Raw genomic sequence first — 27,857 nt, 5'->3', positions numbered from 1 at the left:
GCCTCCCTAACCTGTTCTTCCTCCCACCTATCCCCTCCTCCCACCTCCATCTCCTACCGACCAACCTCATCCCGCCCCCTTGACCTGTCCGTCCTCCCTGGACTGACCTAGCCCCTTCCTAACTCCCCACCTACACTCACCTTTACTGGCCCCATCCCCGCCTCTTCGACCTGTTTGTTTCCTCTCCACCTATCCTCTCCTCTATCCATCTTCTATCCGCCTCCCACTCTCTCCCTATTTATTTCAGAAGCCCCTTCCCCTCCCCCTTTTCTGATGAAGGGTCTAGGCCCGAAACGCCAGCCTCTCTGCTCCTATGATGCTGCTTGGCCTGCTGTGTTCATCCAGCCCTGCACCTTGATGTCTCGGATTCTCCAGCATCTGCAGTTCCTACTATCTCTGTTGTATTATTTGCATGGATTCCAGGCCAGGGAGGCCTGTACCTTTAAGACAGCTAGATGACCTCACAACATTGGGCATTACAGTGCAAAGATGGCCCACCTTGTCTTCAGTCACTCTCTCTGTGTAATGAACATGTCAGTCAGCCATGTGCACATAATGTACAGTAACATCAAAATCACTGAATTCAGATTAGGCTATGGAAGGGTAAACCCACGGAGCGATTTAGGCAATAAAATAGGAATTTTAAGCTTGAAATGTTAGCAGACTAGGAAACAATATAAGGCTGTGAGTACAGGGTGAATTAATGTGATGTTGTAGGGAATAGGTTGTGTGTAAGTCAGTGATATTGTAGCTGTGTAAATAGACAGTGTTGTTAATAAACCTCAAGACATGTGTCTCAACAAGAACCTGACTCTTTGCTGTATAATGAGATAACACAGTGTGGAGCTGGAGGAACACAGCAGCATTTCTGCCCCATTTCCGAAGAAGGGTCCCAACCCGAAACGTCAGCATTGTGTTATCTCTGACTCCAGCATTGGCAGTTCTTACTATGTCTTTGCTGTATAACCTGTGCAAGCTAATGTACAGAAACCACAAAGTACATCATCGATCCTGGCACTTTTAAATGGTGATGATTACACATGTAGTGAATGACAGTGTAATGTGCACTGTTCCCGTAATCTCAAGCAGCCCTCACCGCTGATGCTCCACTGACAATGATGTAACCTGTCTGGTCTCAGTCCGGTTCGCAGCTGTTCACTCAACATGCTTGCTATGCCAGTTTTCTGTTTAAGTTATTTTCTGGGGAATTGCTTACCAGACACTGCCCATTAATGCACATATCCGATGAGTCAGGCCTGCACTTTGTCCCATCTAGAACACGACCAAACATGTAGTAGAAATTCTTCCCTTTGGCAAGGCAGTTGAGGTCACATTGATTGGGAGCTGTTAAACAGAAGAAGAAGAGAACACAGTTCAGGGTTCACGCTCACATAAATCTCTGTAACTACAGCAGTGTGCTAAACCAAACTCAGGAAAATCCCCCGTTCAACAGACAGATCAATGATCCACATGAAGTAACAATTATTCCATGATATTTTTTGAGTTTTGGTACTGAGACGGTTAAAACCAATTGATCAAACATTACTGGGGACCACTCTTCAGTTTTGTGTGTCTCTGCTACTGGTTTAAGGTCATAAGGAAACAGTGTAGGAGAATCAGACCTAAGCAGAGTTCAAAATTCATTATGAGAGATGGAATGCGTGAGAGATGAGCTGTGCTTATCTTTTGCTATTCGTTATGCTCTTCTCACAGGGTCAGGATCCCTCTGGTCATTGCATGTTACAACATTGTAAATGTGTCTGTAAGAAGATTTCCTGTGCTGCAGATTTCTGGCAAAATTGTAAACGTGTTCTTTTCTAATGAGTTTACAATCTTGCTAGAGATAATGGCTAGAGGAAAACTTCACTGGTGCACTTATGATCTATCTGGGGAGTGTGTTGTTGCCCCTAGTGACCCAGCTGTTACTTAGTAAGTGTAAGGTACACAGTCACTAGGCCCAGTTATTCAGTGACCTTCTCCATTTCTCTGAAAACTCCATGCAATAATTTAAGATTTTAATCCATGACTATTAGGAGGATTGGGACTTGCTAACCAATATACATACAGATACATATAGTCATTACTTTTGCAGCAGATTAGGTGTACAACAGTTACACCATTATTAGTTGTGCAAGAGTGTGGGAACAGGAGTAGGTCATTCAACCACTTGAGTCTATTTTGCCTTTGAATTATATCAGAGCTGATCTATATCTTGCATTTTGGTTCCATATCAATACCCTGAGCAAAAGCCTATCATTTCTCAGGTTTAAAATGGTTAATGAGCTAAGATCTGCTTTTGCAAGTTAGAATTCCACACTTTTTCCATCCTTTACATGAAGATGTGCTCTTTTTAACTCATCTCTAGAACTCCAGTTTCAATTTTCATTAATATCTCCCAGTTTTAAGGCCATGTTCCCTTGATCTAGACAACCATGAAGAAATTATTCTCTCTGTCTATCCTAGCAATTAATTCCAAGATCCCAAACCCCTTAGCCAATCATGCCTAACTTCTTACATCCTGGAGTATAAAAGTTGAATTTATGCAATCGCTCTGTTTAATTAACCATTGAAATCCTTGTAACATTCTACTGAATGTGTATTGCATTCCTTCCAAGGCCATTCAATCCTTCCAAACCTTTTGTCATTGTTACTTGTATAAAGGTAAAGTCCCCATAGCCCTCACAGATCGTAGGAGTGCTTTCTCATTAGTGACAGAGGCGATTGGTTAATCTGAGGGTCCCCATGCCTCAGGCAAGGGGAGAGGTTGAGAAGGTGGGACCTTCATGGTAACCTCAGGCGACACAGGAATTGATTCCATACTGTCGGCATCACAAACCAGCTGTCCAGTCAACTCAGCTAACTGATTCGAAGATTGCTGAACAGGAGCTAAGTCAATAATATGTGTACATTAGATTAGATGTACAAGGTTTTGATAAAAATCAGAGTCCCATTATTCTAATAGCATGTAATAAGACCCTATTTGAGAAGCAGAATATTATGGAGATTTACTAATTCTCTTAAACAAGATGAATTGATTCAGGATCTGTTGAATTACTTGCCAGGTTCACATGATGTGAATCCCAGTGATTCCACTGTGCTGTAGCTGGTGAGAATGTTCTGTACTTACCCCCATAGAATGGTAGCCACTGGTGGTTCATCAAATTGCCCTGGATTGGCTTGTTGTTGTAGAGTGAACATTGCATCTTTCGGAAATCAACAGATCCTGGAGGACAGTCCTGTGAGAATTGTCAAATTACTGTTTTGATTATTTAGAACTGGAACTTGGACATACAGCCACACAATAAAAACTGCTCTTGTTTTATGCAGGAACCTACCCCACAGCCACTCACAAAGGCGTAATCTGAAACCCAAACTGATCTTGAACCATTGAGGGATATATGAGGAAGTGTGACCAAACGCATCGTTGAAGAGATTGATATTAAGGACATGATATGGAGGTACTGGTGTTGGACTGGGGTCGATAAAGTTAGAGTCACATGACACTAGGTTATAGTCCAACAGGTTTACTTGAAATCACAAGCTTTTGGAGAACATCATTTGTTTCTTGCCCCGTCTCAACACCATTCCCTTTGGCCCTGGAAGACTAACTCCTCTTTTTCTTCATTTACTCATTCACCGGATGTGGGCATCGCTGGCTAGGCCAGCATTTAATGCCCATCTCTAATTGCCCAGACAGCAGTTAAATGGCAACCACATTACTGTGGGTCTGGGGTCACATGTAGGCCAGAGCCCATAAGGATGGCTCTTTTCTTCCTTAAAGGACATTGGTGAACCAGATGGGTTTTTCCAACAATTGACATTGGATTCATGGTCATCATTAGACTCCTAATATCAGATTTTTATTGACCTAAAATTTGAACCTGGGTCCCCAGAACATTACCTGGGTCTCTGGATTAACAGTCCAGCGATAATACTACTAGGCCATCACCTCCCTCTCTGTCATCCATTCTCTTTTGTCTTCTACCCTGTCACAGTCTTTCATCCTGTCCTTGTCCCATTCACCTCCTGCTTATAAAGTGATGACCAAACAAGGATGATGAAAGACCTTTTTCACACAGTGGGTTGTTAGGGTATGAGCTGCACTGCCTGGAAATGTGGTGGAGGCAGGTTCAGCTGAGGCACTGGATGACTTTTCTTGTGCAGGAATATGGGAGCAGGCAGGAGATTGTCACTGAATAATAGAACTGGCACAGGCACAAGGGGGCCAAATGGTCTTCTTTTGCACCATAACAACTCTGAGATTTTGTGATAACCTACTGTACCGCCAACTTGCCCCATTTCTGATGAAAGGTCACTGTGCTGAAATGTTGACTGTTTCTCTCTCCACAGATGATGCCAGCACTTTGAGATGTGCAGGCATTTTCTGTTCCTATTTTAACATGAATGGTTATTGAAGGATGTTTCTGGGATGTCGAAGGGTGAATTCAGAGAGGGATGTAAACAAGAAAATGGGAATTTTAAGCTTGTAATGTTAACAGACTGGAAAACAATGTAGGGCAATGGTGAAACGGTGAAAGAATGGGAGTTAGTGCAGCCTAGAATAAAAACAGTAGAGTCTTTGATAAGCAAAAGGTTCCAGAGAGTTAAAGCTAGAACAGTAATGGAATTATTGAGAATGAGGGTGGCAAAGACATTGGTGAGGGCTTTAGCAGTTAGGCTGGGATAGAGTTGGAGGTAGAATATGTTATAATGGATGTTGGACAACTACAGTAAATCAGGTGGTGTCCTTTTGAAAAGTGTGAACAGCATTCAGTGCTGCAAATGTTCCATATGAAACATACTCACCACAACATTACACACTTTGTACTGCCTCTGATCCCCTGGGCAATCCTCTGTGTTCAAGTACCTGCCAATGCAAAAAACAAACAAACTGAGGACCTTATCGATATCTCAACATGGTTAATGTAAAAGTGCATCTCAAACAAGGAAAGTAAAGTGGTTAAGTGAAGGGCTATGGTAACTGTATCCCAGAACTGGGCAGTTGAAGCCGTGTCCACCAATGATGAAGTGATTAAAACTGGGGATGCTCAAGAGGCCAGAACTCTGATATCTCAGGGCTGGAGGAGATAACTAAAATAGGGAAAGGTAAGGCTATGGAGGGATTTAAGAACATGGATGTGAAAAGATGCCAAGAAAAGAAAAATAAATTCAATTAGAGAATAGAGTCCAAATAACTTCCTTATGTACAGTCTGCTTCTGTTAATCCAGAGACAACTTTCTTGAACGTTGAAGGTTGAGGGTTGATCTAATTTAAAACGATAAAAGGATTTATTAGGATACATATAGAGAAGCTATTTTCTGTGTTGGGAGAATGAAGAACAATGGGGTGCAATCTCAGAATCTGAGGAAGGCCTTTGGGGTGAAATCAGGGAACGGTTTGTTACAGAGAGTATGTGGGTAAAATATAGAATCCTTTCCCGCAAAAAGTTGTGGATGCAGACCATATAATGTTTTATGATGTGACTGCTTGAATTTCCATCTCATAACAACACAAGCTCCCTCAAACTTTTTTTTGTTTAACCTATTTTTCTAACCAACTTGTAGGAGATGTTATTACACACCTCTGGAGCAGGTGGGACTTGAATCCAAGTTTCTCGGTTCAGGGATAGGGACACTATCACTGCGTCACAAGATGACCCTCTGGATCTGCTTTTCTGTTTTGCCTTTTTTCCCAGGGTTAAATAGTGACCTTTATTTTCTTTTCTCCCCAATCACCTGTGGTTATTTATATTTTTATGTTCTGTGAGGCAGAAAGAAATTGTGAATAAACTTTATTATGTCTATTTTTCCACCACCAGGAAAACGCCTGTGTGCCCAATCGTATATTAACAAGCAAAGCCTGTTAAGGGCAAAGCTGAAAATAAAAAAAAAGTGAGGGGTGAGGTAGGAAGAGAAGGACTGGACTAAATCAAAATGGAGTTGGAAGGGCAAATAAGGCACTCCATCCCCTGTGGTGCTCACCTCTCTCTAAAGGCACTGAGAGCATTGATGGACGCCATGTGCTCCCTCTTCAATGACACCTGGTTCAACCTGCCTCATGGCATGGTGGCTCAGTGGTTAGCACTGCTACCTCATACCACAAGGGACCCAGGTTCAATTCCAGCCTCAGGTGACTGTCTGTGTGGAGTTTGCACGTTCACCTCATGTCTATGTGGGTTTCCTCCCACAGTCCAAAGATATGCAGCCTAGGTGGATTGGCCATGCTAAATTGCCTGTAGTGTTCAGGGATGTGAGGGTTATAGGGGGATGGGTCTGGGTGGGATGCTCCGTGGATTTGGAGGGCCTGTTTCCACATTGTAGGGATTTTATTCTTCCAGTCAACCTGTTCAGAGATTTTATTACATACCCTGGAGCAGATGGGACCCAGGCTTCTTGGCCCAGGGCTAGGGACATTATCACTGTGCCACAAGAGCCCCCACTTCTGCTTTTATGTGCTTTGTTTACTACACCACAAGACGGCACACCAACTAATCTTTTTATACACTATTAACCACATCAGTATAAACACTTTGTACATCCAATTGAATGTTTACATACAATGCCTGTTAACGGCATCAACTAGTCTTGTTAATTTTTAAATTTATTTATACATCCTTTCTTCCTTTTTTAAAAGACACTGTTGTGAATAGACTTTATCATGTATATTTTTCCACCGGTGGGAAAACACCTGTGTGCCCCATTATGTAATAACAAGCAAAGCCCGTTAAGGGCAATGCTGACATCGAAAAAAAGTGAGGGGGGTGGTTCAGGGAGGGAAGGTGACTAAACCGAATTGGAGTTGGAGGGGGAGATAAAGCACTCCATGGTGCCCACGTCTCTCTACAGGCATCGAGAACATTGGTAGACACCGTGCACTCCCTCTCCAATAACATCTGGGCTCGACTGCCTCAAACGTTTAAACTTTGGGCTACATTTAAGAAACCTGGGCTCTACCTCTCTCTTGCATGGCAAGCAATTCAAAACGTGAATTTGTAAACCTGTTTCTTTTCTACTTTAATAAACAGTTTTTAGGATCTCAGGATCTGAAACACCTGAAAACTTGTTATTTCGTTGAGTAAGATGACACAGAGGAGTAAAGTAGCTGACAAACAATTGAATAACATTATTATTATTATTGCATTGCTACGTCTTCCTTTGTTGCTGTGTAGGCTGTGAAATTCTTGGTTGCAGCAAGTTGGTGGTGGAAGAATCTGGAGCTGATATAAAGCTCACAAGGACCAAAGATGTGTTTATTCCTACTATGACTCCGATTTACACCTGTTAATTGAACGAAAATATTGGAAATGTTGCAATACGTTGACTTAAACTTCATTATTATTGGTTAAACATCCATGTCCATTTTCTCGCTTGGCTTCAAATTATTGCAGTACACAATTTCTAACATTGGTGGACCCTGCTGTGTAAAAACACCAGTAGTTTTCTAACGATGGGAGTGCACAACTGGAGCTCTGCAAAGCAAACTGAAAGAGGTTGAATATCAGCCTGAATCAGCACCAGTTAAGCCCAGTGCAACACTGAGAACTTTGCACTGGGCAGGCTAACGTTCTCACCACATACCTCAAACACTGCCTGGTCCGGAAGGATGCTCCCCCGCCACACGTACTGGAACAAGCGCTCCAACTGCCCCATGGTGACCACTCATTGGACCAAACCTGACGGCGCTGACGTACTCTGTTCAGCCATTGAGATCTTCTCAGCTTCTGATTCACAGCCTACTTGAGAGAAACACGCATAAATAAAACATCTTAGTAGTTGATCAATACATCCAATGTGAAACTTCCATTACATCAGTGGCCACTCAGCTGCCAGAGTTAATAAGTCCTTTAAAAGTTACAGTCTTGTGCCCGTCAAGGTGATGGTGTGTATTAGCTCAGCCTTCATCTTTTTGCACTCGATATCCACAGCCAGGTGAGGTGGAAAATGAGGAAGGGCAAACCACTGAATCTTACACTGCAGAGAGAGACCATTCAGCCCATTGTGCCTGCTGCTGGCACTTTGAAAGAATTCTTCAATTGGGCCCACTTTGTTGTTCCTTCACACTAAGCTGTAAATATTTCCTTATCAATTTCTTTTAATTATTTCCTCTTCCAGGAAATGGGCAATTGCCCTGAGCCTGGATCTCCTTGATAGAGTCATTCAAAAATGCAAAATTCAAAGGGTTCCGTCTCACTTAATCTTAAGAGTTATCCAGGAAATGTTAGTGGATTAAAAACCTACACTAACTCGGCCCCAAACCCTATTAGGATCATCCACACTGCCCACCACCCAACTGGCACCCTTCAATCTTAACCAAATGACACACACTAACTACTGACCTGCCAACATGTCCCTCAAATACCTCAGTCACTGTCAAAAATAGCTTTGGGAACTTTAAATGATTTAACATCTGAAATACAACAGCGGGTGCTAGAAAATAAAGGATCTGCCTTGGCCCCCAAGACTTCGTTGGGTGGATCTCTCCCTGGTTTTCTTTGATGAACACATTCAGTACAGGGTGGACTCAGAACTCTGACTGGAAAAATCGCTGACAATTAAGTGGGATTCCTGACCATTGAATCTGCTCCAACAGTAATGGGAAAATCTGGACCATTCTCTCTTTATTTACTCTTAGCAAAGTAAAGTGAGTTTGGTAAGATACAGCAAAAAGTCTTGCTTGGCCTTGCAGAGAGAAGTATTCCAAAATGCCCAGTAGATCTCGAAAGAGCCAAACCAAAAGATTCAGGTTCCTTTCTCCGCTCCTTTAAATCAGAACAATCATTTTACTGATTCTGAGCCTAGAGCTGGAGCAATATTCAGCAGCTTTCTTCAATACCCCAGCTGACATCTTCAGATTGTTTCTGAGGAAAATGCCCTGGAACATTTTATTTTGATATTCACAGCATCCAGTGCAAGTACTGAACATCAGGGTACGAGACGCTAAAGTTAACAGCCGAGGTGTCTTTAAAAGAACAAAGAACAACAAAAATTATAGTACAGGAATAGGCCCTTTGGCCCTCCAAGCCTGCACGGACATGCTGCCCGTCACAGCTAATACCCCCTACCCTTCCGGGGACCATATCCCTCTATTCCCATCCTATTCATATATTTGTCAAGACGCCCTTTAAAAGTCACTATACTATCTGCTTCCACTACCACCCCCAGCAGCGAGCTCCAGGCACCCACCACCCATCGCCCAAATTTTGGAAACTCTGTGCAAATGGATATTCATTCAGATGGTTGCATCAAGTTGTAAATGGTTTATTTGAAAAGTATGACTAAAAGTCAAAAGCAGTATAGGGAAGGAAATCTGCCATTCTTACTTTAGTCTGGCCTATATGTGATTGCAGGCAAAAAGCCATGTGGTTGATTCATAGTCACTCAGTTGAAGAGCAGTTATTGACGGGCAACAATTGCTGGCCTTGCTAATGCTGCCCACATCCCACGTAAGATAAAGTATAAAGTCATTTTATTCCAAATGTTCTATTTATTCTCACTATTTTGGAGTGCAGATTACATTGTGTTGACTCTCATGTTGGAGGATGTACCAATTAAAGCAAAATAATCTTTATTTGTTATCAGCAAGATGTGATCCAAGAATTTTTAATGACAGTTCACATGAACACCCAAAACTCCAAATACAGTAAAAACTTGCACTGATAGCACTTTTATTTTCAGCTTCATAATATCCAAAAGCATTTCAGAGGAAAATTATCAGACTAAATTTGACACCAAGCAGATATTAGAACAGGTGCTTGCTCACATAGGTGGGTTTTAAGGAGTATTGTAAAGGAGGAGAGAGAGAGATAGAGGTAGAATGACATGACATTTAGAGAGGGAATTCTAGTGCTCTTGACATGCCTATTTTATTTTTCCTTCTTCCAAGACAGGTGTCCTGAGATGCCACACCTATTTGCTGTGCGGAGAATCTATTGACTGCCCCAGGATTACGATGTGGAGGTGCTGGTGTTGGACTGGGATGGACAAAGTCAAAAATCACACAACACCAGGTTATAGTCCAACAGGTTTATTTAAAATCACAAGCTTTTGGAGTGCTGCTCCTTCGTCAGGTTTGTTACCTGTTGAAGGAATAGTGCTCTGAAAGCTTGTGATTTTAAATAAACCTGTTGGACTACAACCTAGAGTTGTGTGATTTCTGAATTTGTCCACGATTATGAAACCAGCATCTTAAATTCTTGATGCTTGAGGTTATTATGAAATGAGGCTTACAAATACCCTGGTGTTCCCTTATAATATTGTTTTAGCTTTAAGTCATATGTAATGGATCATTAACACTCCACATTACACACTGTGATGTAGTCAGCTGATATCAAGCTTTTAACATCTGTAAAATTAATAAAACATGATACTCAAGCATCCATGAGATCCCCAGGAATAAGGGTGAAATTGAAGTGTACAGATACATGCCATTTCTCAATCGTCCTTCTAACTGCAATCCTTGTGACGTGCACAATCTTTCCCTTATCAGTCAAAATTGTCAATTAATCTTTTCAGTGCTACAGACACGTTTATTCACCCAAGCATAGCTGAGTTACAGAAACCACTTGTTTGACAGACCCTTCAGTGCTTTAGTGCATATTCTTATGTCTCAGATTTGATTTGGTTACATCTACGACGTGTTCACGTTAGCTAAGCCTTTGACCCTAAAAATGAGGTGCAAACCTGATAAAACCACAACACAGGATTATATGTAAGCTTCATAGTGGAGGTAGCATGCAACAGAGTAAAATGATCCCACAACCATTGAACCAGATCAGGAATCCACAGTCCTGTCCTATCCAGTGATGAATGGTGATGGATGATTAAACAAATAACTGGAGGGAGCTCCACAAACATCACCATCCTCAATGATATGTGATCTGTGTACTTAGTGTAAGGCTGAAACATTTCCAGCCATCCTCTGCCAGAAGTGCTAAGTGAATGATCCATCTGGAGGGAGGCAGAAAGCAAGAAACTACAGGCCATTTACCACTGAGCAGAAACTGAATGGAAACAGCCCTGTAAATACAGTGGCTACAACAGCAGGTCAGATACTGGGAATTCAGCAGGAAGTAATAGTTGTGGCAAAATTATAGTTTGTCACTTCCTTTTGGGAGTCCACGACCCCTTGCCATTTCAGGATGTTTGCCAGTCGTCGTACAGAATTTACTAAGTTGTTATAGGGTAAAATAATGAAGCAAGGTAAAGCAACTCCAACTAGATTGCTTTGGACACTTTGGACAGTGAATAAACGCCTTCTCTAAAGGCACAGAAACCGAACAGTCTACATAGGCAGAATGTTCCAAGCATGGCAAAATACATTCTTAAAGTTTCCATTGACCTGGGCAGCTAAAGTTCTAAGGGCGTGCACAGTTAATTGCTATTTACAAACTTATTGATATGTGCAGTAATTGTCAGTTGCGAACATTCTCTATAAGTAACCATACATATGCACAGCATGCCCATTGTGGTTTTATGACATTTTAAGCCCAAACTATATTTTAATACACTCAAGCAATGGACTTTCACTGAATTGAAAACAAAAAATGCTGAAAATCACAAGTGGGTCAGGCAACATCCGTGGAGAGAGAGCAAGTTAATGTTTCAAGTCTAGATGATTCTTCATCAGAGCTCATCAGAGCTGTCTGACCCGCTGTGATTTCCAGCATTTTTTGCTTTCGGTACAGATTCCAGCATCTGCAGTAATTTGCTCTATGACTTTCAGTGAATGTTTTGTCCATGATACAGATACTTCTAGCCAAAGTATGTTATGAAAGGGCAAGCAAATACAAAATGATTAACTGTGTAGTAAATCTTTAATGACATTCTAACAAAATGATGTTATGTGAAACTACTTAAAATGGGACTAAGCTCTACACTCTTTCAATCCAATTGTTTATTGCCTAAGCAAAAAAATCACCCAAACCCTCTCACGTGCTCTCAGAAAAATCCAAGTCATCTTACACTCTCCACCCATGACACTTCTGGCACAGTCACATTGATGCTTTTACAATTGATAACCCTGTTCCTAGCAAATCAATCACCTCTGTCCACCAATATAACTCTGCCTTCGCTCCTCTTTATTAAATAGTGCACTTTCAGCATATAGGGTACACACTGGGTCTAGACATGGGTTCATTCATGGGTCTATACTGGGTCTAGCTCAACCACCTCTTGAATCACCTTTTGTTTTGGGATGTGGGCTTTGCTAACAGACCAACATGTATTGCCTGTCTCTAGTTGCCCTTAAGAAGATGGTGGTAAGCTGCCTTCTTGAACCATTACAGTCCTCGTTACCTACTTCACTCACCTCCGCTAAAACTACCTATCATTAAAGCATCATCCAAACACAAACCCAGGATCCTTTTCTCATGATTTTCCTTCCCTTCCATTTCATTAAACATGAATTGCAAAAAACATAGAAATTTCTTTGTCTCCTTGGGTGATTTAATATATCTAAAGTGACATATATTTGCAAATTTTGATATGAGGAAAAAACTTACTCTTTTTGTTCTCACCTTCATCTATCTGATAACCTAGTCAACGAAGGACAAATGTAGGGATTATCCACTCCTTTGCTAAATTGGTGGCAAAGGTAGACACAGGAATGGAAGGATGAGTCAGACATGGCTCTACCCCACCCTGTTCCTATCAAGCGAGGAGCAGGCCCTGGGCTGACTCCTCCGGCCTGGACTCACAGGCCAGGCTAAGGCTCCAGGCCCGCTGCTAGGCCCGGGTGCCTGAAAGAGTGGAAGCATCGGCGAAAGGGACAGCAGTAGTGTCTGGAGGAGCGTGGGATGGGGACCAGGTGGCTTCTCCAGCTGTCCCGTGGCTTCCAGCGGCCCGGTTTGGCGGTTTCGGCCTGGCATAGCGTGCTTCTTCGGTGGAGGCTTCTGGCCCTGTATTCCAGTGGCATTCTCATCCCAGAATGGTGGTCTCGTCCCTGCTGTATCTCCACCGTATTCCATCGTTCATCAATCGGCTTTCTCCGAGCCCAGAAGCTGAACCGTGATGAACTTTGTCTTAATTATACATTTTTTATTTTTATGTGTGACTTCTGTCAATAATATAGGTGCCGCGGTGTGGTCACTTATAAAATGTTTCTGTATTTTTCTGATAAAAGTACATGTGACAATAAATTTCTATTCTATTCGATTCGATTATCAAGGGAGGAGTCAGTAAACTGATGGTTCGGGTTGGTGGCAGAATGCCTCAATACACTTTCCAATTTTATCCAATTTAACTTAGACCTGACATTAACATTTCCTCTTCAACTCTGCATCAATCTTATTCAAAATTTAAGATCTTGGTTTAGCATGTATCCAGTTAGGAATTCTGACACGTGGAGAACAGCTGGAAGGGAATAGTAACTTCAAAATTAAACATGTTGTAAAAGATAATAGCTGTGAAGGGGTTAATTTGATGTTACATTGGCTTCACTTATTCTCCTGATGTCACACAAAATCTGTGGGTGGAGGCAAGGGAGTTCTATTCTAGTTTTCAGAGACAGCAGAGGTATCTGCACTAGTTCCCTTGGGTTGTCGTAATTATGCCTAATCAAATATAGTTGTACCTCCATGTCATCCAAGAACGGAGCCACTTCTGTAGATAATCTACACTGGTGTATCCTCTACCACTAATCACAGAAAGGCTCTAGACAAAGCAAAGACACAGGAAGATTGGTAGCAATAAATTACTTCAAATAATCCTTACTCAGTAACATATACTGGTGTAGGTGATAAATACCACAAGGTCCCAGCAATAGGTTCCTGAAAAAATACCACAATAGATGACCTTCCCTTCTGTGGGAGGTCATGATTTCCTGAGGATCACAATTTCTTATGTTTTCAGACTGTGGGAGTAATTCAAGAAGACATGGTTGTCCCAGGATATGAAAACATTTCATTACAATCTCTCGGATAATTACCTGCCAAATCCATTGCTTAACAGGCTGCAAAAGGAGAAAAACAAACACAGAAAGAGACAGAGGGCGAGTGAGGAAGAGAGAAAAAGAAGACAAAGAAGAACCAATTAGAATACATGAATCCCACTTCTTGTAGCCCATGTGAAGAGGTTTGCTAGTTTTGACTGTGTTCATGTCTTGTTTGCTGTGAGGGACCTTGTATATAAAGCCTTTGGCTGTAAAGCACACACCTACAATTTTCCCAATGTTGACAGCATTGAGTGTATATATAAATAGCCTGCAGGCTAATAAACAGATATACTAAATTTGGGGAATAATTGCCAATAGGTTGAATGGTTTACTCGTATTACAACATGGGCTGCCTCAGCTTTACTGTGGACAGCACAGACTTAAACAACTAGTTCACTGAGGATTGGAACTAGGGATTCTTTTCCTGTTTGTCATCATACATATGACTAATTTTCACATTATGTACAACATGCTGCTGCATTTGGGTGATGATTTTTTAAAAATTAATGAATTGTTTGCATCAACCTGTTTGGATATGTTATTACACATCTCTGGATCAGATGGAATTTGAACGCAGGCTTCCCAATCCAGGAGTAGGGAACACTACTATTGCACCACAAGAAGGCCCCACTAGTCCATCTCTTTTTTTTAAGTATTAATCTATTTTCTAATCAACCTGTTCAGAGACATTATTATGTACTGCTACAGCAAGTGGGACTGGAACCTGGTCCAGGGGTAGGGACACTACCGCTGCACCACAAGAGAGCCACACCCCTCAAGCTGTTTTTTTTTAAAAGAAACAACCTATTTTTCCTAATCAACCTGCTCAGTGATATTATTATACACTTCTGAAGCAGGTGGGTCTTGAACCTGAGCCTCCAAGTCCAGGGGTAGGGACATTACCATTGCACCACTACAGCATAGTTGATGATTTGAAACTTTGAAGAGACATTTAATCACCTGCAAGTAAATTGATGAAAAATATTGTTGGCTATTTCAGTCCTGTGCCTAACACTCTCATATCTTCAATAAGAGAGCAGGCATGGGTAGACTTTCTATCTTCAAACTCTTAACCATCTATAAATTATTAGAAATCTCCTATACACAGACTTGATATCTTTGGATCTTATTTCTTGTTGTCATGCTTTTTGAAAATGCTTTTCTTTCAACATTCCTGAGTAAACATTTTTCATTCCCAACAATCTACTCACAGACTCTGTTCACTAAATAGATCTTTATATAATGATTTTGGAGTCAACTCAGTCACCAACTTCTTTACATGCATTAAGTTCCCTCATGTTCATCGACTGGTTAAAAATGGTTTAAAAAAGAAAGAACTTCAACTGAAACATTGGAAGTCTTTTTTCATCTGCACTCTTTGGGCGTTACTCCAAGGGGAGTGATTATTATGTTACCCACCTGATTGTCATTTGTACTGAATTGAAAATTAGATGGGTTCAATGATGGGCAGTTTATATTTGCCAACTTGAGGCATGCAGTTGCCCATATTGTATCTAAAGCATTTTGAAGTTCCAAAATGCTTTGTCAATACGTTCTTGCACGAAGGCAAGGAAACACTGTTCCTTATTTTTGAATAAAAGGGCCAAAGCTCTTGAAACTATGAAAAAAAACACCACGCAATTGTCATCAATCTTATTTGAGATCTGCTAATGAAAATCAAAACAATTTTATTTGGCCAGAAGCTGATCCCTGTTTTTCTCTGCATGACTTTGCTGGTGTTTTTTTTTTAATACAGTTTTGATGAATCCACCAGAATCCCAAGAGGGTTGATCATTTAGCACTTACATTGCAGTTTGTGGTCGGTTAATAAGCTCAAAGTAGAGTGAGTTTGCTAGGAATAAAGATCAAATACCAGCCCCACAGGGTCCGGACAGGACAACTGGCAAATTAAAGAATACTGACAGCTACATTACTGGAATTATATCAATCTGAAATGAAATGGCTTCACTGGTGAATGCCAGTGTGATATCTAACATAGAAAACTGGGCAATCTTTTAGGATCCAAGTATGTTTTTGTCAAATTAGAACAATCATATCTCACAGATTCTTTTCCTTTGTGCTCAGGATGTGGGCAGCATTGGCATGACTGCACATGTAGCCCACCCTTTGTTCAGGAGGTGATGCAATGGCCTTTTTACTTAAAGCAATTGTTCACACAACAGAGAAGCTCAGCAGCACCGTGGCTCAGTGCTGCCTCCCTGTACCAGGGACCCGGGTTTGGTTCCACCCTTGGGCAACAGTGTGGAGTCTGCACATTCTTCCTGTGTCTGTGTGGGTTTCCTCTGCGTGCTCTGGTTTCCGCCCACAGTCCAAAGCTGTGCAGATTAGGTGGATTAGCCGTGGGAAACGCAGGATTGTGGAGGGGTGTGGGTAAGGGTGGGATGTTCTTTGGAGGGTTGGTGTGGACTCGATGGGCTGAATGGCCTACTTCCACACTGTAGGGATTCTATGATTTTAAGTCATGAAGGGATCAACCTGAGTCATGGGTGAGGAGACCTGATAGGACCTATTGCACTCACATACCCACAAAGGAATTCTTATTCCCTTGTGGTTCAAGGCTTTTTGCTACCTTCTTCTTGTCTTTTCCAGGAGTTGACATACCAACAGTGAAAAGGATAGGAAGTATCTAGTCATGATGCCCAATCAGGTGTATAGGGTATAAAGAAAGATAGAATTGGTCTTTGTATTGCCATTGTGCTGCCAGGATGTCTCAAAGCACTTTATAATGAATACAATATTTTTCAACGGTAGTTACTGACTTTAGGTAGGAAAATGCAGGAGCCAATTTGCAAACAAATTGATATTAATGATTTAGATGAGGGAAGTAGATGTAATATCTCCAAGGTTGCAGACAACACAAAGCTGTGTGGGAGGCTGAGTGTGAGGAGGATGCAGAGATGCTTCAATGTGAATTGGACACGTTGAGTTAGTGGGAAAATGCAAAGGCAGATGAAGTACAATGTAGATAAGTGTGAGGTCATCCACTTTGGTGGCAGTAACAGGCAGGCAGATAATCGTCTGAATGGTGATAGATTGGGAAAAGGGGAGGTGCGACAAGACCTGGGTGTCCATGTGTTCTGGTCACTGAAAGTAAGTATGCAGGTGCATCTGATGGTCAAGTAGGCAAATAGTATGTTGGCCTTCGTAATGAGAAGATTCAAGTGGAGGAGCATGGACATCTTGCTGCAATTGTACAGGGCCCTAGTGAGACCACATATGGATTGTTTTGTGCAGTTTTGTGCAGGGTGTTCTGGCTATGGTTGGAGTGCAACAATGGTTTACCACAGAGTGATTCCTGGAATGGCAGGACTGACATACGAAGAGAGATGGGATCAGTTAGGATCATTTAATAGGAGTTTAGAAGACTGGGTGGGAAGGGAGTGTGGGATCTCACAGAAACTCATAAATTCTAACGGAACTAGATAGGATAAAGATAGGAATGATGTTACTAATGACTGGGGAGTCCAAAACCAGGGGACACACCTCAGAAAACTGGGTAGGCCATTCAGGACTGAGATGAGGAGAAATGTCTTCACCCAGACAGTAGTGAGCCTGTGGAATTCTCTGCCACAGAAAGCAGTTGATGGCAAAACATTGATAGGAGATAGATATGGTTCTGTTAGGACCAAAGAGTTCAAACAGTATGGGGAGAAAGTGGGAACAGGGTACTGAGTACATGATCAGTCATGATCGTATTGAATGGTGGAACAGGCTTGAAGGGCCGAATGGCTGACTACTGCTCCCATTTTCTATGATTCTGTGTTTCTAACAGGAAACAGCAATGAAGTAATAACTAAGGAATAACCAGATAATATGTTCTTTTACTAGCATTGAATGAACTGGGACACCAATGGAAATACCTGCTGCCCTACAATATAGTCAGAGTAAGAGTATTACACTACAGACGAGGCCCTTCGGCCCGTCCATGCCACTTAATTTTGAAAATCCAGCCAAAAGTGTGGATGAAGCCTTGGATTACTTCCCCCGAGAAAAGATAATACCTCCAGCCATTTATGCACCTCCCTCATTCCTGCTTTGAAGTCCTAGTCCCAGAGTCTTATGATCAGTTCTCTACGGGAGATCTTGAACTCACAAACTAGGACTCAGAGACAGGAGTGCTATCCGCTGCTTCACAGCTGACAGTTCATGCGCCAGCTACTTTTTTTTATTTCTGCCAGTCAATTTCAAACGTACTTTAGGGTAAGAAGCATTTTTCTCAGTCACGCCAACTCATAAATTATTAGGTTAAATTCAATTTCAGAATCTGTCACGGTATGATTAGAAATCCCAACCACAGAGAAGTTCATCCTGTATACTAATTGCTGCTACCTCCCTGACATTTCAATAGACCATGCCAGTATTAAATATTAGCTTTTCATTACATTTCCCTGTGACTTCCTCATTTGAAATGTATTGGATTCTTTAATTAAATTTACTTATTGGTCACCTTCATCTTTTACTATTTTTCACTCAGAACAGAACCATGGGGTGGTTCTCTGCAGATGGAGAGTGAGGAACAGAGTTAATGTTTCATGTTTCGCCTGTCAACACATTGGAAATGAAAGCTTGGTTTCTCTCTGCACTGACGGTGTCAGGTCTGCTGAGGATTTCTGTACCTTTGGCTTTTATTTCTGATTTCCAGCATGTGCCACAGTTTGCTTTTGTTAGGGCTCTGCTCCCCATACTATTCATTAGCAGGAATACCAGATCATTTAAGACTGTTCCTCCTCCCTGTGGCTCAGTGTAAACTATCAAGGGGGTGGGTGTCAGTGCTTGATACGTAGTGTCATAGAGTTGTACAACATGGAAACAGACTCTTGTCTAGGCTAACCAGATATCCGAAATTAATCTAAAGGTAGGAATCCGACTAGAGCTTGGCACGTGCTCCTAAGTGTGTGGGAAACATAATGAAACAGGTGTGTCCGAGATGTACGGACACAGAGAAAGCCAACTAACTGCAGTATTAACGTTGGATTCTGGCTTTAACAGGTAACACACCAGTTTCTTGGACTGTCTGAAACTTGCCAGGTTCACCAAGGAGAGCACCTCAGAGGCTGATAAAAGACTGAGTAGTTGATGGCCTGAGAAGTGTTCAAACACAAAGTTTTCTTTGCCTGGATGAAAAGTCTTTTGCTTACAGAGCTTGTTGGGCAAGAGTGCTTTCTCTGGTTTGGAGGTGAAGCTTCAGGGCTTTGAAGACCATTTCCCAACCGTTAGCCTTCAGAGTAGCTGGGCAGCTTCTTCTGCGGCTCCACCTTGAAGGACTGATGGGCCACCAAAGGAGGAGCATCAGCCACATCAAAAGTAGCAGTGGCTATACCCACCTTCTTGACCACTTGTTGCTCGACAGGTAAGATCCTCCAACCCCAACACAAGGTCACCGTTGTGGATGTGACTGAACACCAATGCTCGGGAAGCTCCATCTCTCATGGTTGGTTGTTGTTGACAAAGGCCAGGGACAGAAATCACAGGCCCCCAGCGCTGCTCCTGGACTGGGACCTGCACTGGACTGAGCACAATGATACCCTCGTGGACCTGAGCACAATGAGCCCAAGCCCCAGTAATGGGCACTCATCTCTGCCCTATCCTGGACCCTATTGCTGAAACCTGCAGTCTCCTGGAATACGTGGATGTACACAAAATCATTGAATCCCTGCAGAGCAGACAGAGGCCATTCAGTCCATTAAGACTCACCCATCCTCTGAAGAGTCAGTCACCCAAGCCCAGCCACCCCTGCCCTATTCCCATCGTCCCGTATTTACCATGGCCTGCACATTGCCAGTGGTGGTCAAGGGTATCACAGCCTGTAAATTGTTCATCTCTGGCTCCTTTCTGGGATATGCTGATGACATAAACAGGATTCCGTGTTCTGCCAGGTAAAGTCAAATGCCTTTCCCAAAAGTTTTTTCAAAAGCTTAATGCTTCCTGTATTTTTTTTAAAATGAGGGCCAGCAAAACTGGAGTTAATTTTATTATCCTGCTCTCAACAAGTGTTGTACATTCATACTTGACACACACTCCCCTCGAGTGCAACCTCTTCACTGGGGGCGTGGGATTGTGGAATTAGCTTTTTGTGAGCTTTCTGCAATGCACACTGTCTTCATATTCAGTGGACTGTATTCGGAATATGTTGTGCTCAATGTCATTTCATTAAAGGTCACCAAATTCAAGTCAAATCAAACAAATTCTTGCTTTTCCCCTCTTGCCTCCACTCCTTACATTATTAGTGTCAGCCATGGCTAAGTTGATGGCATTCCAGCCTCACATCAGAAAGTTGTGGGTTCAAGTCCCACTCAAAGTGTGATATTTAATGGAGGAAACAGGGGTCTCGACCTGATTCTTGGGATGGCAGGACTGATGTATGAGGAGAGACTGGATCTGTTAGGACTATATTCTGTAGAGTTTAGCAAAAGGACGGGGCATTTCATGGAAACCTATGAAATTCTAACATGACTAGACAGGATAACACAGAAATGAAGTTCCTGATGGCCTGGGAGTCTACAACCAAGGGTCACATTTTACAGATACAGAGTAGGCCATTTCAGACTGAGATGCGAAGAAACTTCTTGACCCAGAGATTGGTGAGTCTATGGAATTTTCTGCCACAGAAAGCAGTTGACACCAAAACATTGAATGTTTTCAAGGTGATAGATACAGTTCTTGGGGCTAAGGGAATTGAAGGATATGGGGAAAAAGTGGGAACAGGGTACTGAGTTGGGCGATCAGCCACAATCATGTCAAATGGTTGAACAGCTTGAAGGATGAATGACCTATACCTCCTCTTATTTCCAATGTTTCTATGACTGGCTGGAAGCTAAAGAGAGGCTCACATAGACTTGGCACAGACTCAATGGGCCAAAGGGCCTCTTCTGTGTTGTATGAATTCCCCTTCAGGAAGGTCAATTGAATTAAGGGCCGATCAAGCACGTGGCTGAGGCAGGTCTTCTTTGGGATTGTGGATCTTGAGGCTAGAAATGCTGATTGCAATCAAAGGCTGGCAGCTCCTCATTTCTCAATGATGCCAATGGGCAGATGTTGTCTGTTACTGATAATGCACCCACCTGCAACCCACGATGACCGAGGTACCCAGCCCACAGGTCATGAGAGGGGGTATTCTGAGATGAAGGTCAAGCGGAAAGGGTGAAGGACAGGGGTTGGCAGAAAAAGCAGACAGGTGTCTCTCAGACAGCCTGCCCTTCTCTCTGCTGGGTCCCTTGATCAGTCACTGAACATGGAACCCACTCTAGAAGCCCAAAATACACCCTGACCACGTTTGATCTCCACATGGTGAGTTCTTCACCTGCTGATGGGTGAATATCAGTGAAGGCAGGGTGAGGCCAATGAGTGGCCATTAATTGCCCATTTAAGGACCTCAATTGAGCAGTGGCTGTAGAGGCAGAGTGTGGGCAAGATCAGCTACCCTTCCACCTGATAAAATTTTCTACACTGCCACATACACTACCACATGCCAATAACACATCATGAGGAGTTCACTAAATTCCACCCCAAGTCTTGAGTGCAGATTTCTATATTGACAGTCTGTGCTGGATTGATGGATTGCTGCACTATTGGAGATGCTTTCTTTTAACTAAACTGAGGCAACTTCTGCCCTCTCAGGTGGGCATAAAATATCTCATGGTACTACAATGAAGAAGAGCAACAGAATCCTCTTGATGTTTTGGTCAATAGTTATCCTTCAATTAACAAGGATTATTTTGTCATGACTGCAATACTGTTTCTAGAAGCTTGCTGTGTGCAAACCCGGTTGCTGTCATTCTCACATGACAAGAAAGACTACATTTCAAACTTATCTCATTCTTGGTAAAGTGCTTTGGGACATCCTGAAGTCATGAATGTTGCTACACAAATGGAAGCTTTTCTATCAATGACACCTTTCATGGGTGTTATACAAGTACTAGGTACACTTGGATGCCATGCCCATGGTACCATTATTCATCTTGAGCATTGGTGCATTATGCAACCATGTGGGCAAAGGAGACCAGTCTTATCCTGTCCACACATTAGCAGGAGCATGAAACCTAGTCATTTGTGTTTTCGCTAATCTATGGGGTCTGTGCCTAATGACTTTACCAGTATTGCGGACTCCAAGCTGAAATTAGCCAGCTCAGATAAAGGCAAGGATGGAATCAGGCGGGTAGTAATGGTAATAATTCACAAAACTAGGTGCCATGAGTTTAATTCCCAATGTGAAATTAATTTTAATAAATCTGGTCATTCATTTGCTGTGCTAGAAAACTTATCATAAAGAAAAGTCCAACTGTTCTTCGGGAAAGGGAACTTGACATTCCCAATCCAGACTATGTGCCTTTCCAATCTTGTGGCTGATGCTTCATGGTTTATAAATGACAAGCAATCATTTAAGATAATCAGAAATGGCCAACTATATTTGGCATTTACAGCATATCCCTGTAAACTAAGAAAGTGAAACACCAGAACATGAGAAATAAGAATAGGAGAAGGCTGTCCACTTGCACTTGCCCCACCAATTATAAGGTCATGCCTGGTGCCAAGTTGCCTCTGATTGGTTGTTTTATCTGATGTGGCAATGTTGTCTGCCATAACATAAGAAACAGAGTGTAGTGATCATGGTATTGGGAAATCCAAAGATACATTTATCACAACTCACAATTAGATACAAATAATAGTCTTCAGGCATATAAGTGTCTGGGCTTGTACTAAGCTACTAGTTTACAACAGTGTACCAGTGGACAGTCATGCTTGAAGTGATCTGGTGTAAGATGGAGTGCGAGACCTTCGTATCTCAGGTTACATGCATTGACACAGTGAAGATTCTTTTTATTCACTCACAAGATGTAGGTGTCACTGGCTAGGTCAGCATTTATTGCTGTAGAGGGCAATTAAAAGTCAGCCACATTGCTGTGGGTCTGGAGTCACATGTAGGCCAGACCAGGTAAGGATGGCAGTTTCCTTCCCTGAAGAAGGAAAGAACATTAGTGAACCAGGAGGGATTTTTTAACAATTGGCAATGGACTCATGTTCATCATTAGACTCTTATTTCCAAATTTTTATTACATTCAAATTCCACCATCTGACATGGTGGGATTCAAACCCAGTCGCCAGAACGTTACTTGAGCTCCTGGATTAATAGTCTAGTGATAATACCACTAGGCCATCACCTCCCCCATGTTTCTTGACAGTACATTCACATGGTGACTGGGAGACATGACAGATCAATGATCTCAGCTGCATCTTTCTGCATATCCCAACAACTTGTCATTTAGTATTCCAGTATGTATTGATCAGTGTTTTGAACATTTTCATTGATTTCTTTCTAGCGATATCAGTAAGGACTGCTCATGTTACCTCTAATGTGATAATGTCTTGGGTGAACGACCTGACAATATTATGTGAAAGGGTTCAGATCAAAGCAACAGTTATTTGGCAAAAGAATTTCCAAACAGATTTTTCATGAAGAGAATACATATTTAATGTTAGCTGACATCATACATTGTCACATTATATCTCTATCACTGATCTTCTGTCCATTTCTGATCCAGAAATTAACCATGCTGGAGAAATCTAATGCTTCAGTCCATTGTAGAGACTGAAGAAATTATTCCCCACAAGTATGCCTGGAGTTTTCCAAGGGTTATGAGTAAAAATGCAGGGGAGGGTAACTAATCTGAAATGTTTAATGTAGAAACATTTGCTTCACTTTTATCTAATACTTAGGAGTATTATTTTACCAAGCCACATTCGTGCAGCTGTTTGCAACTTTGATATTCCACAGGATCAGCAAACTGCTTCATTAACCATCTGATGACTGCAATTGGAGGTCAAAACTGCTATGTTCAAGAAGACATTGACAATAATCATGCACAGGGATTGATTATCCAAAAGGTGAAGGATTGCGAAAGACTATATGGAGGATGATGGATAAGAGAAAATGATCATACAGCAAGTGATCAATGGAGAGAATGTCTATGTAGAGGATAACAGACAATGTAGTGTGACCACACAAAGTGTAGTGAATGGAAAAGAGTAAACTCTCAGGCAGTGATGGACACGACCTCAAAGGGCAATGACAGATTAGTAGTTAATTAAATTGCTTTTTCCTTTAGGGTTTTGGTCACTTGAAGAATTTTATGACCATAATTAACTCAAAGAGATAGCCTATAAACGATTCCCTTAATGTGAGGGAGGGTAATCCTGCGAGGGCATTTTCATTATACATGTAAATTCTCCCAATATTTCTCACTTCCAGGATAAAGCTGTAATAAATAGTTTTACACTGTTGATAATAACTGCCATGGGAACAGGACTTATCTCTGGTCTGAAGGAATGCATTCTCAGCGGCCTGAGAGCTCAGACTGGCTTTGGTCCATGTCAAGTGCTGCAACAATTTACAAACAGCTTTTGTAAAGTATTTCTTCTTGCAAACCAAAAAGTCTGCAGCACAACAGAGACAAAGAGCATGCCTCACATATTGTATATAGAGATGACTGATATGGATGTATGTTTGTGTGCATGTATTCACAATTGACTCTGGGGGCCAGGGCGTATTTGAATGGTGAAGCCATAAGTGCAAACTGATGCCCCCAGCCAAGCAGCACCTCACGGTCATCGATGTTCAGCAATTCCCTACAATGTATTCAAGTCCCACTTTCTCCATTGTGTGCATGCATGGAAGAAGGGTGGCGGTGTGCCAAAGATCAGTGAAGTGGGGAGATGAAAAGGCCGTTTGTAACAGTGAACAATGGGGGCATGACATTCCAGGTACAATGGGACAATGGACATGCTGACAGGTAGAAATAGCAGCAAATTAATCTAGCTGTTCTGATCCAGGAACATGCAGTTTGTACTGACATCTCCTTCACACACTCCAGGAGGTTGAAGTATCATTCTACTCAATTTAATGCCGAGGTCAATGAAATCTTACTTAAAGTGTTTTTTACTCTTCGCATAAAGATCACGTTTGGCGTTATTGTTTCTCAGTTCACATAATCAATCAGTTCACAACGACTGAACAACACATGGGAAATTTATGTTTTATACTTCAAATGAAGTGTGGCTTTTAAAGTAACCTGCACTTAACATTTAATCCACTTTAAGTTGTATGGCAATGTTCCCTTTTAAAATCCAATATGAGCAGTAGCAGGAGCTCAATGTTAAGAAGAACACATAATTCAGCTATTTCATTGCATATTCCATCAGTTTTGTACTGCTGAATAAATTGCTAATCGCTTCATAGCCAAGAGGTTTCTTTTGCCTTGCCAACAAAGTGGACTAGCATTTTGCCACCAGCAGTTGTACAGAAACAAAATATGTCAAGATGGTAGAAATATGGAGATCATTTCTTTCTCTTTTATGTGAGGGAGCCAGCACACAAAATAATCATAAAAAAATTTGGCAGTCGTTATACTCACAAGAATTATGTCAAATTTCTACTTGTAAGGGGCAATCTTCCTACTTTGCACTTTTGTTGAAAGGACTGCAACCATGTATTGAAAATTTAGGCAGAGAAGTTATCATTGGCAGGAGTTGTCCTTGTATTTAAGGGAGGCATCTACTCAGGGCTATGAGTTTTTGCTCTGGGTGTTCATGTGACTGAGCAGGTCACCTCCTGACCCAGAAGTTTGAGCCCATGGAGCAGGATGTTACACGAGCTGGAATGGCTTCCTTTTCTTGAAATTCTCTGTTGCTGCTCTGTCTCATCATTAAGGTGTTAGCACTCAAAGCTTGAAACACCCTGATGGACATGCTGCAGCGAATATTAACGTTTTGTAGGAAGCTCCCCCCAGTCATGAATGTTAATATTGCTGTGCTTGAAAAAGAGCGTCAGAGCATCTTTGTAGCACCTTCCTTGCCGTCCCTGTAGCCTTGGCCATTTGGGAGTTGAGAAGGTCGGGGTGAGATGCACGTTGGCCATCCGGACACAGTGTCGGATTTATGATGGCTGATCCTGAGGACATTTGTCTGAATACTTATGGAGTTGGCTTCAAGAGGGGCACCAGTTCCCTCTCTGGCAATCCATTAGACAATCTTGTCTTTATTGAGCACTTTAATGGCCACTCGTCTCCTCAATATACTGTGTGGCCAATACCTTTGAAGTGTAGTCTCGCAATGTAGGTAAAATGGTGGTCTATTTGCACTCAGCAAGCTCCAATAAACCATGTGATATTAATCACACAATTTGAGATGTTGTTTGAGGGATAACTATTTGCATGGTCACTAAGGGTAACTGCATTGCCCTCCTTCTTGTACCATGGGCTCTTTTACACCTCCAAGAGGCATAGTCTCCAAACGATGGCACCTCTGACAGTCCAACATTCTCTCAGTAATGCACTGCAGTGTCAGCCTTGATTTTACACCCAATCCCAGGTTGGGAATTGACTCCTTAATCTTCTGATAAAGACATGAGTGTACTCCCAGCTGAGCCAAACCTCAGTTGGAAAAAGTCAAAAGAAGTAAAAATTATTCGTAGCTGTTAATTCTGAAAATGTTTTTATGCAGATCTTAGTGAATGCTGCTTGGAACTCATTTGAAGGAAGTTTGTCAAAATCATGACATTTGTGCCAATTTATTTGAGTACAAGCGAACACTGTCAACAAGGCTTTAATGCAGATGTCTGTTCTTTCCTTAATACAAAGTGGTTGCTTCCCTTTACTCTTGGGGAAACTTGCTCAGTTAATGAAGCTAACAAGATAAGTGTGAAAGCCAAGTACTGTACTTTTGCACGTCCTAACAGGAAGTAACGCTGTAAATTGGTACCAGGCATGCAATTTACAATAAGGATTGTAATCTTCCTAGCTTTTATGTTCTAGTTAGTCAGGGAATCAAGGGTGTGGGGATAACATAGGAAAATGGATTCAGAGATAGTACGAACTGCCGATGCTGGAGAATGTGAAATAACAAGGTGTACAGCTGGATGAACACAGCAGGCCAAGCAGCATCAGAGGAACAGGAAAGCTGATGTTTCGGGTCTGGACCCTTCTTCAGAAATTTCTGTAGAAGGGTCCAGACCCGAATAGTCAGCTTTCCTGCTCCTCTGATGCTGCTTGGCCTGCTGTGTTCATCCGGCTCTACACTTTGTTATCACAGGAAAATGGAGCTGAGTGTTATCAGGTCAGCCATGATGCCAATATAGGGCAGAACAGATTTGTGGGTCAATGGCTTTTAGGTCTTACGGTTTTATGATTGTGGGTGTAAACTTCACCATTGCTTAAAAGTGCTTATTTTTTGTGATTGTTAACTGATTAAAACTGGCTAACAGTTAGCCGTGCAAATGTGAGTGAATGTGCAACAAACTGTCCTTAAATTACTAGGCATTATTCTGATGCATTTTTGTTTGCTAATGTCTTCATGGAAAAAAAAACAGGAAATGGATAAGTGACAGCGAATCTATAGATACCTTAGATGTTCCTCTGTTTTAAAGGCTGTTCAGGCAAAATGCTCATGGGTCTTATATTTTCCTATGTGTATGATATCACATTTATATGCTACCTTTTACATACTCAGGCTGCTTTACATCCAATTAAGTAGGTGTGAAGTATAGAGCAGAATTTAATGCACTTCCCACAGAGGTGAGTTCTGAGGCGGTGGGAGCGGGAGGGTGTGAACTGGGAACAGGAAGACTTGTGGGCTGCCTTCCTCCCAGATTCTAACTGAAACCCTTAAGGGCTCCGGTTTCGTGAAGAGAGGGAGGGGTTTCCTCTGACTCCTCCTGCCTGTGACTCCCATCCTGCCAGCACTAACCTTTCTTCAGGGGTCTAACAATAACCCCCCGTAAAGGCCCAAGAATACTCTAGCTGACTCGGTTGGCAATGGGGAGCTCCCAAGCCTCTGATCAGTGGCTCACAGGGTTAGGATTTCTGCCCTGTTGGGGCATTAAAGCAATTAGCTGTTTCCCATGGAAGCTGGGTCT

The 27,857-nt window shown here is 42.1% G+C and overlaps 1 protein-coding gene across 3 annotated transcripts in view; it reads right to left on the bottom strand.

Moving 5' to 3' along the window:
- Positions 1-27,857, bottom strand: part of LOC109919615 (ADAMTS-like protein 5) — a 118,747-nt gene that overhangs the window by 33,977 nt on the left and 56,913 nt on the right. For all 3 annotated transcript variants that reach the window (XM_048614295.1, XM_048614297.1, XM_048614296.1), the window contains exons 3-6: positions 7,579-7,733; positions 4,807-4,867; positions 3,128-3,236; positions 1,217-1,344 (exon numbers count right to left, since the gene is read on the bottom strand). In XM_048614295.1, the coding sequence (XP_048470252.1) occupies positions 1,217-1,344; positions 3,128-3,236; positions 4,807-4,867; positions 7,579-7,733 (453 nt within the window). The remainder of the gene's footprint in view (positions 1-1,216; positions 1,345-3,127; positions 3,237-4,806; positions 4,868-7,578; positions 7,734-27,857) is intronic.

Source organism: Rhincodon typus, chromosome 29, assembly GCF_021869965.1.
Source record: "Rhincodon typus isolate 14 chromosome 29, sRhiTyp1.1, whole genome shotgun sequence".
Classification (NCBI taxonomy): domain Eukaryota; kingdom Metazoa; phylum Chordata; class Chondrichthyes; order Orectolobiformes; family Rhincodontidae; genus Rhincodon; species Rhincodon typus.
Note: the sequence above shows the minus strand (reverse complement) of the source record. Positions and strands in the feature narration are given on the sequence as shown.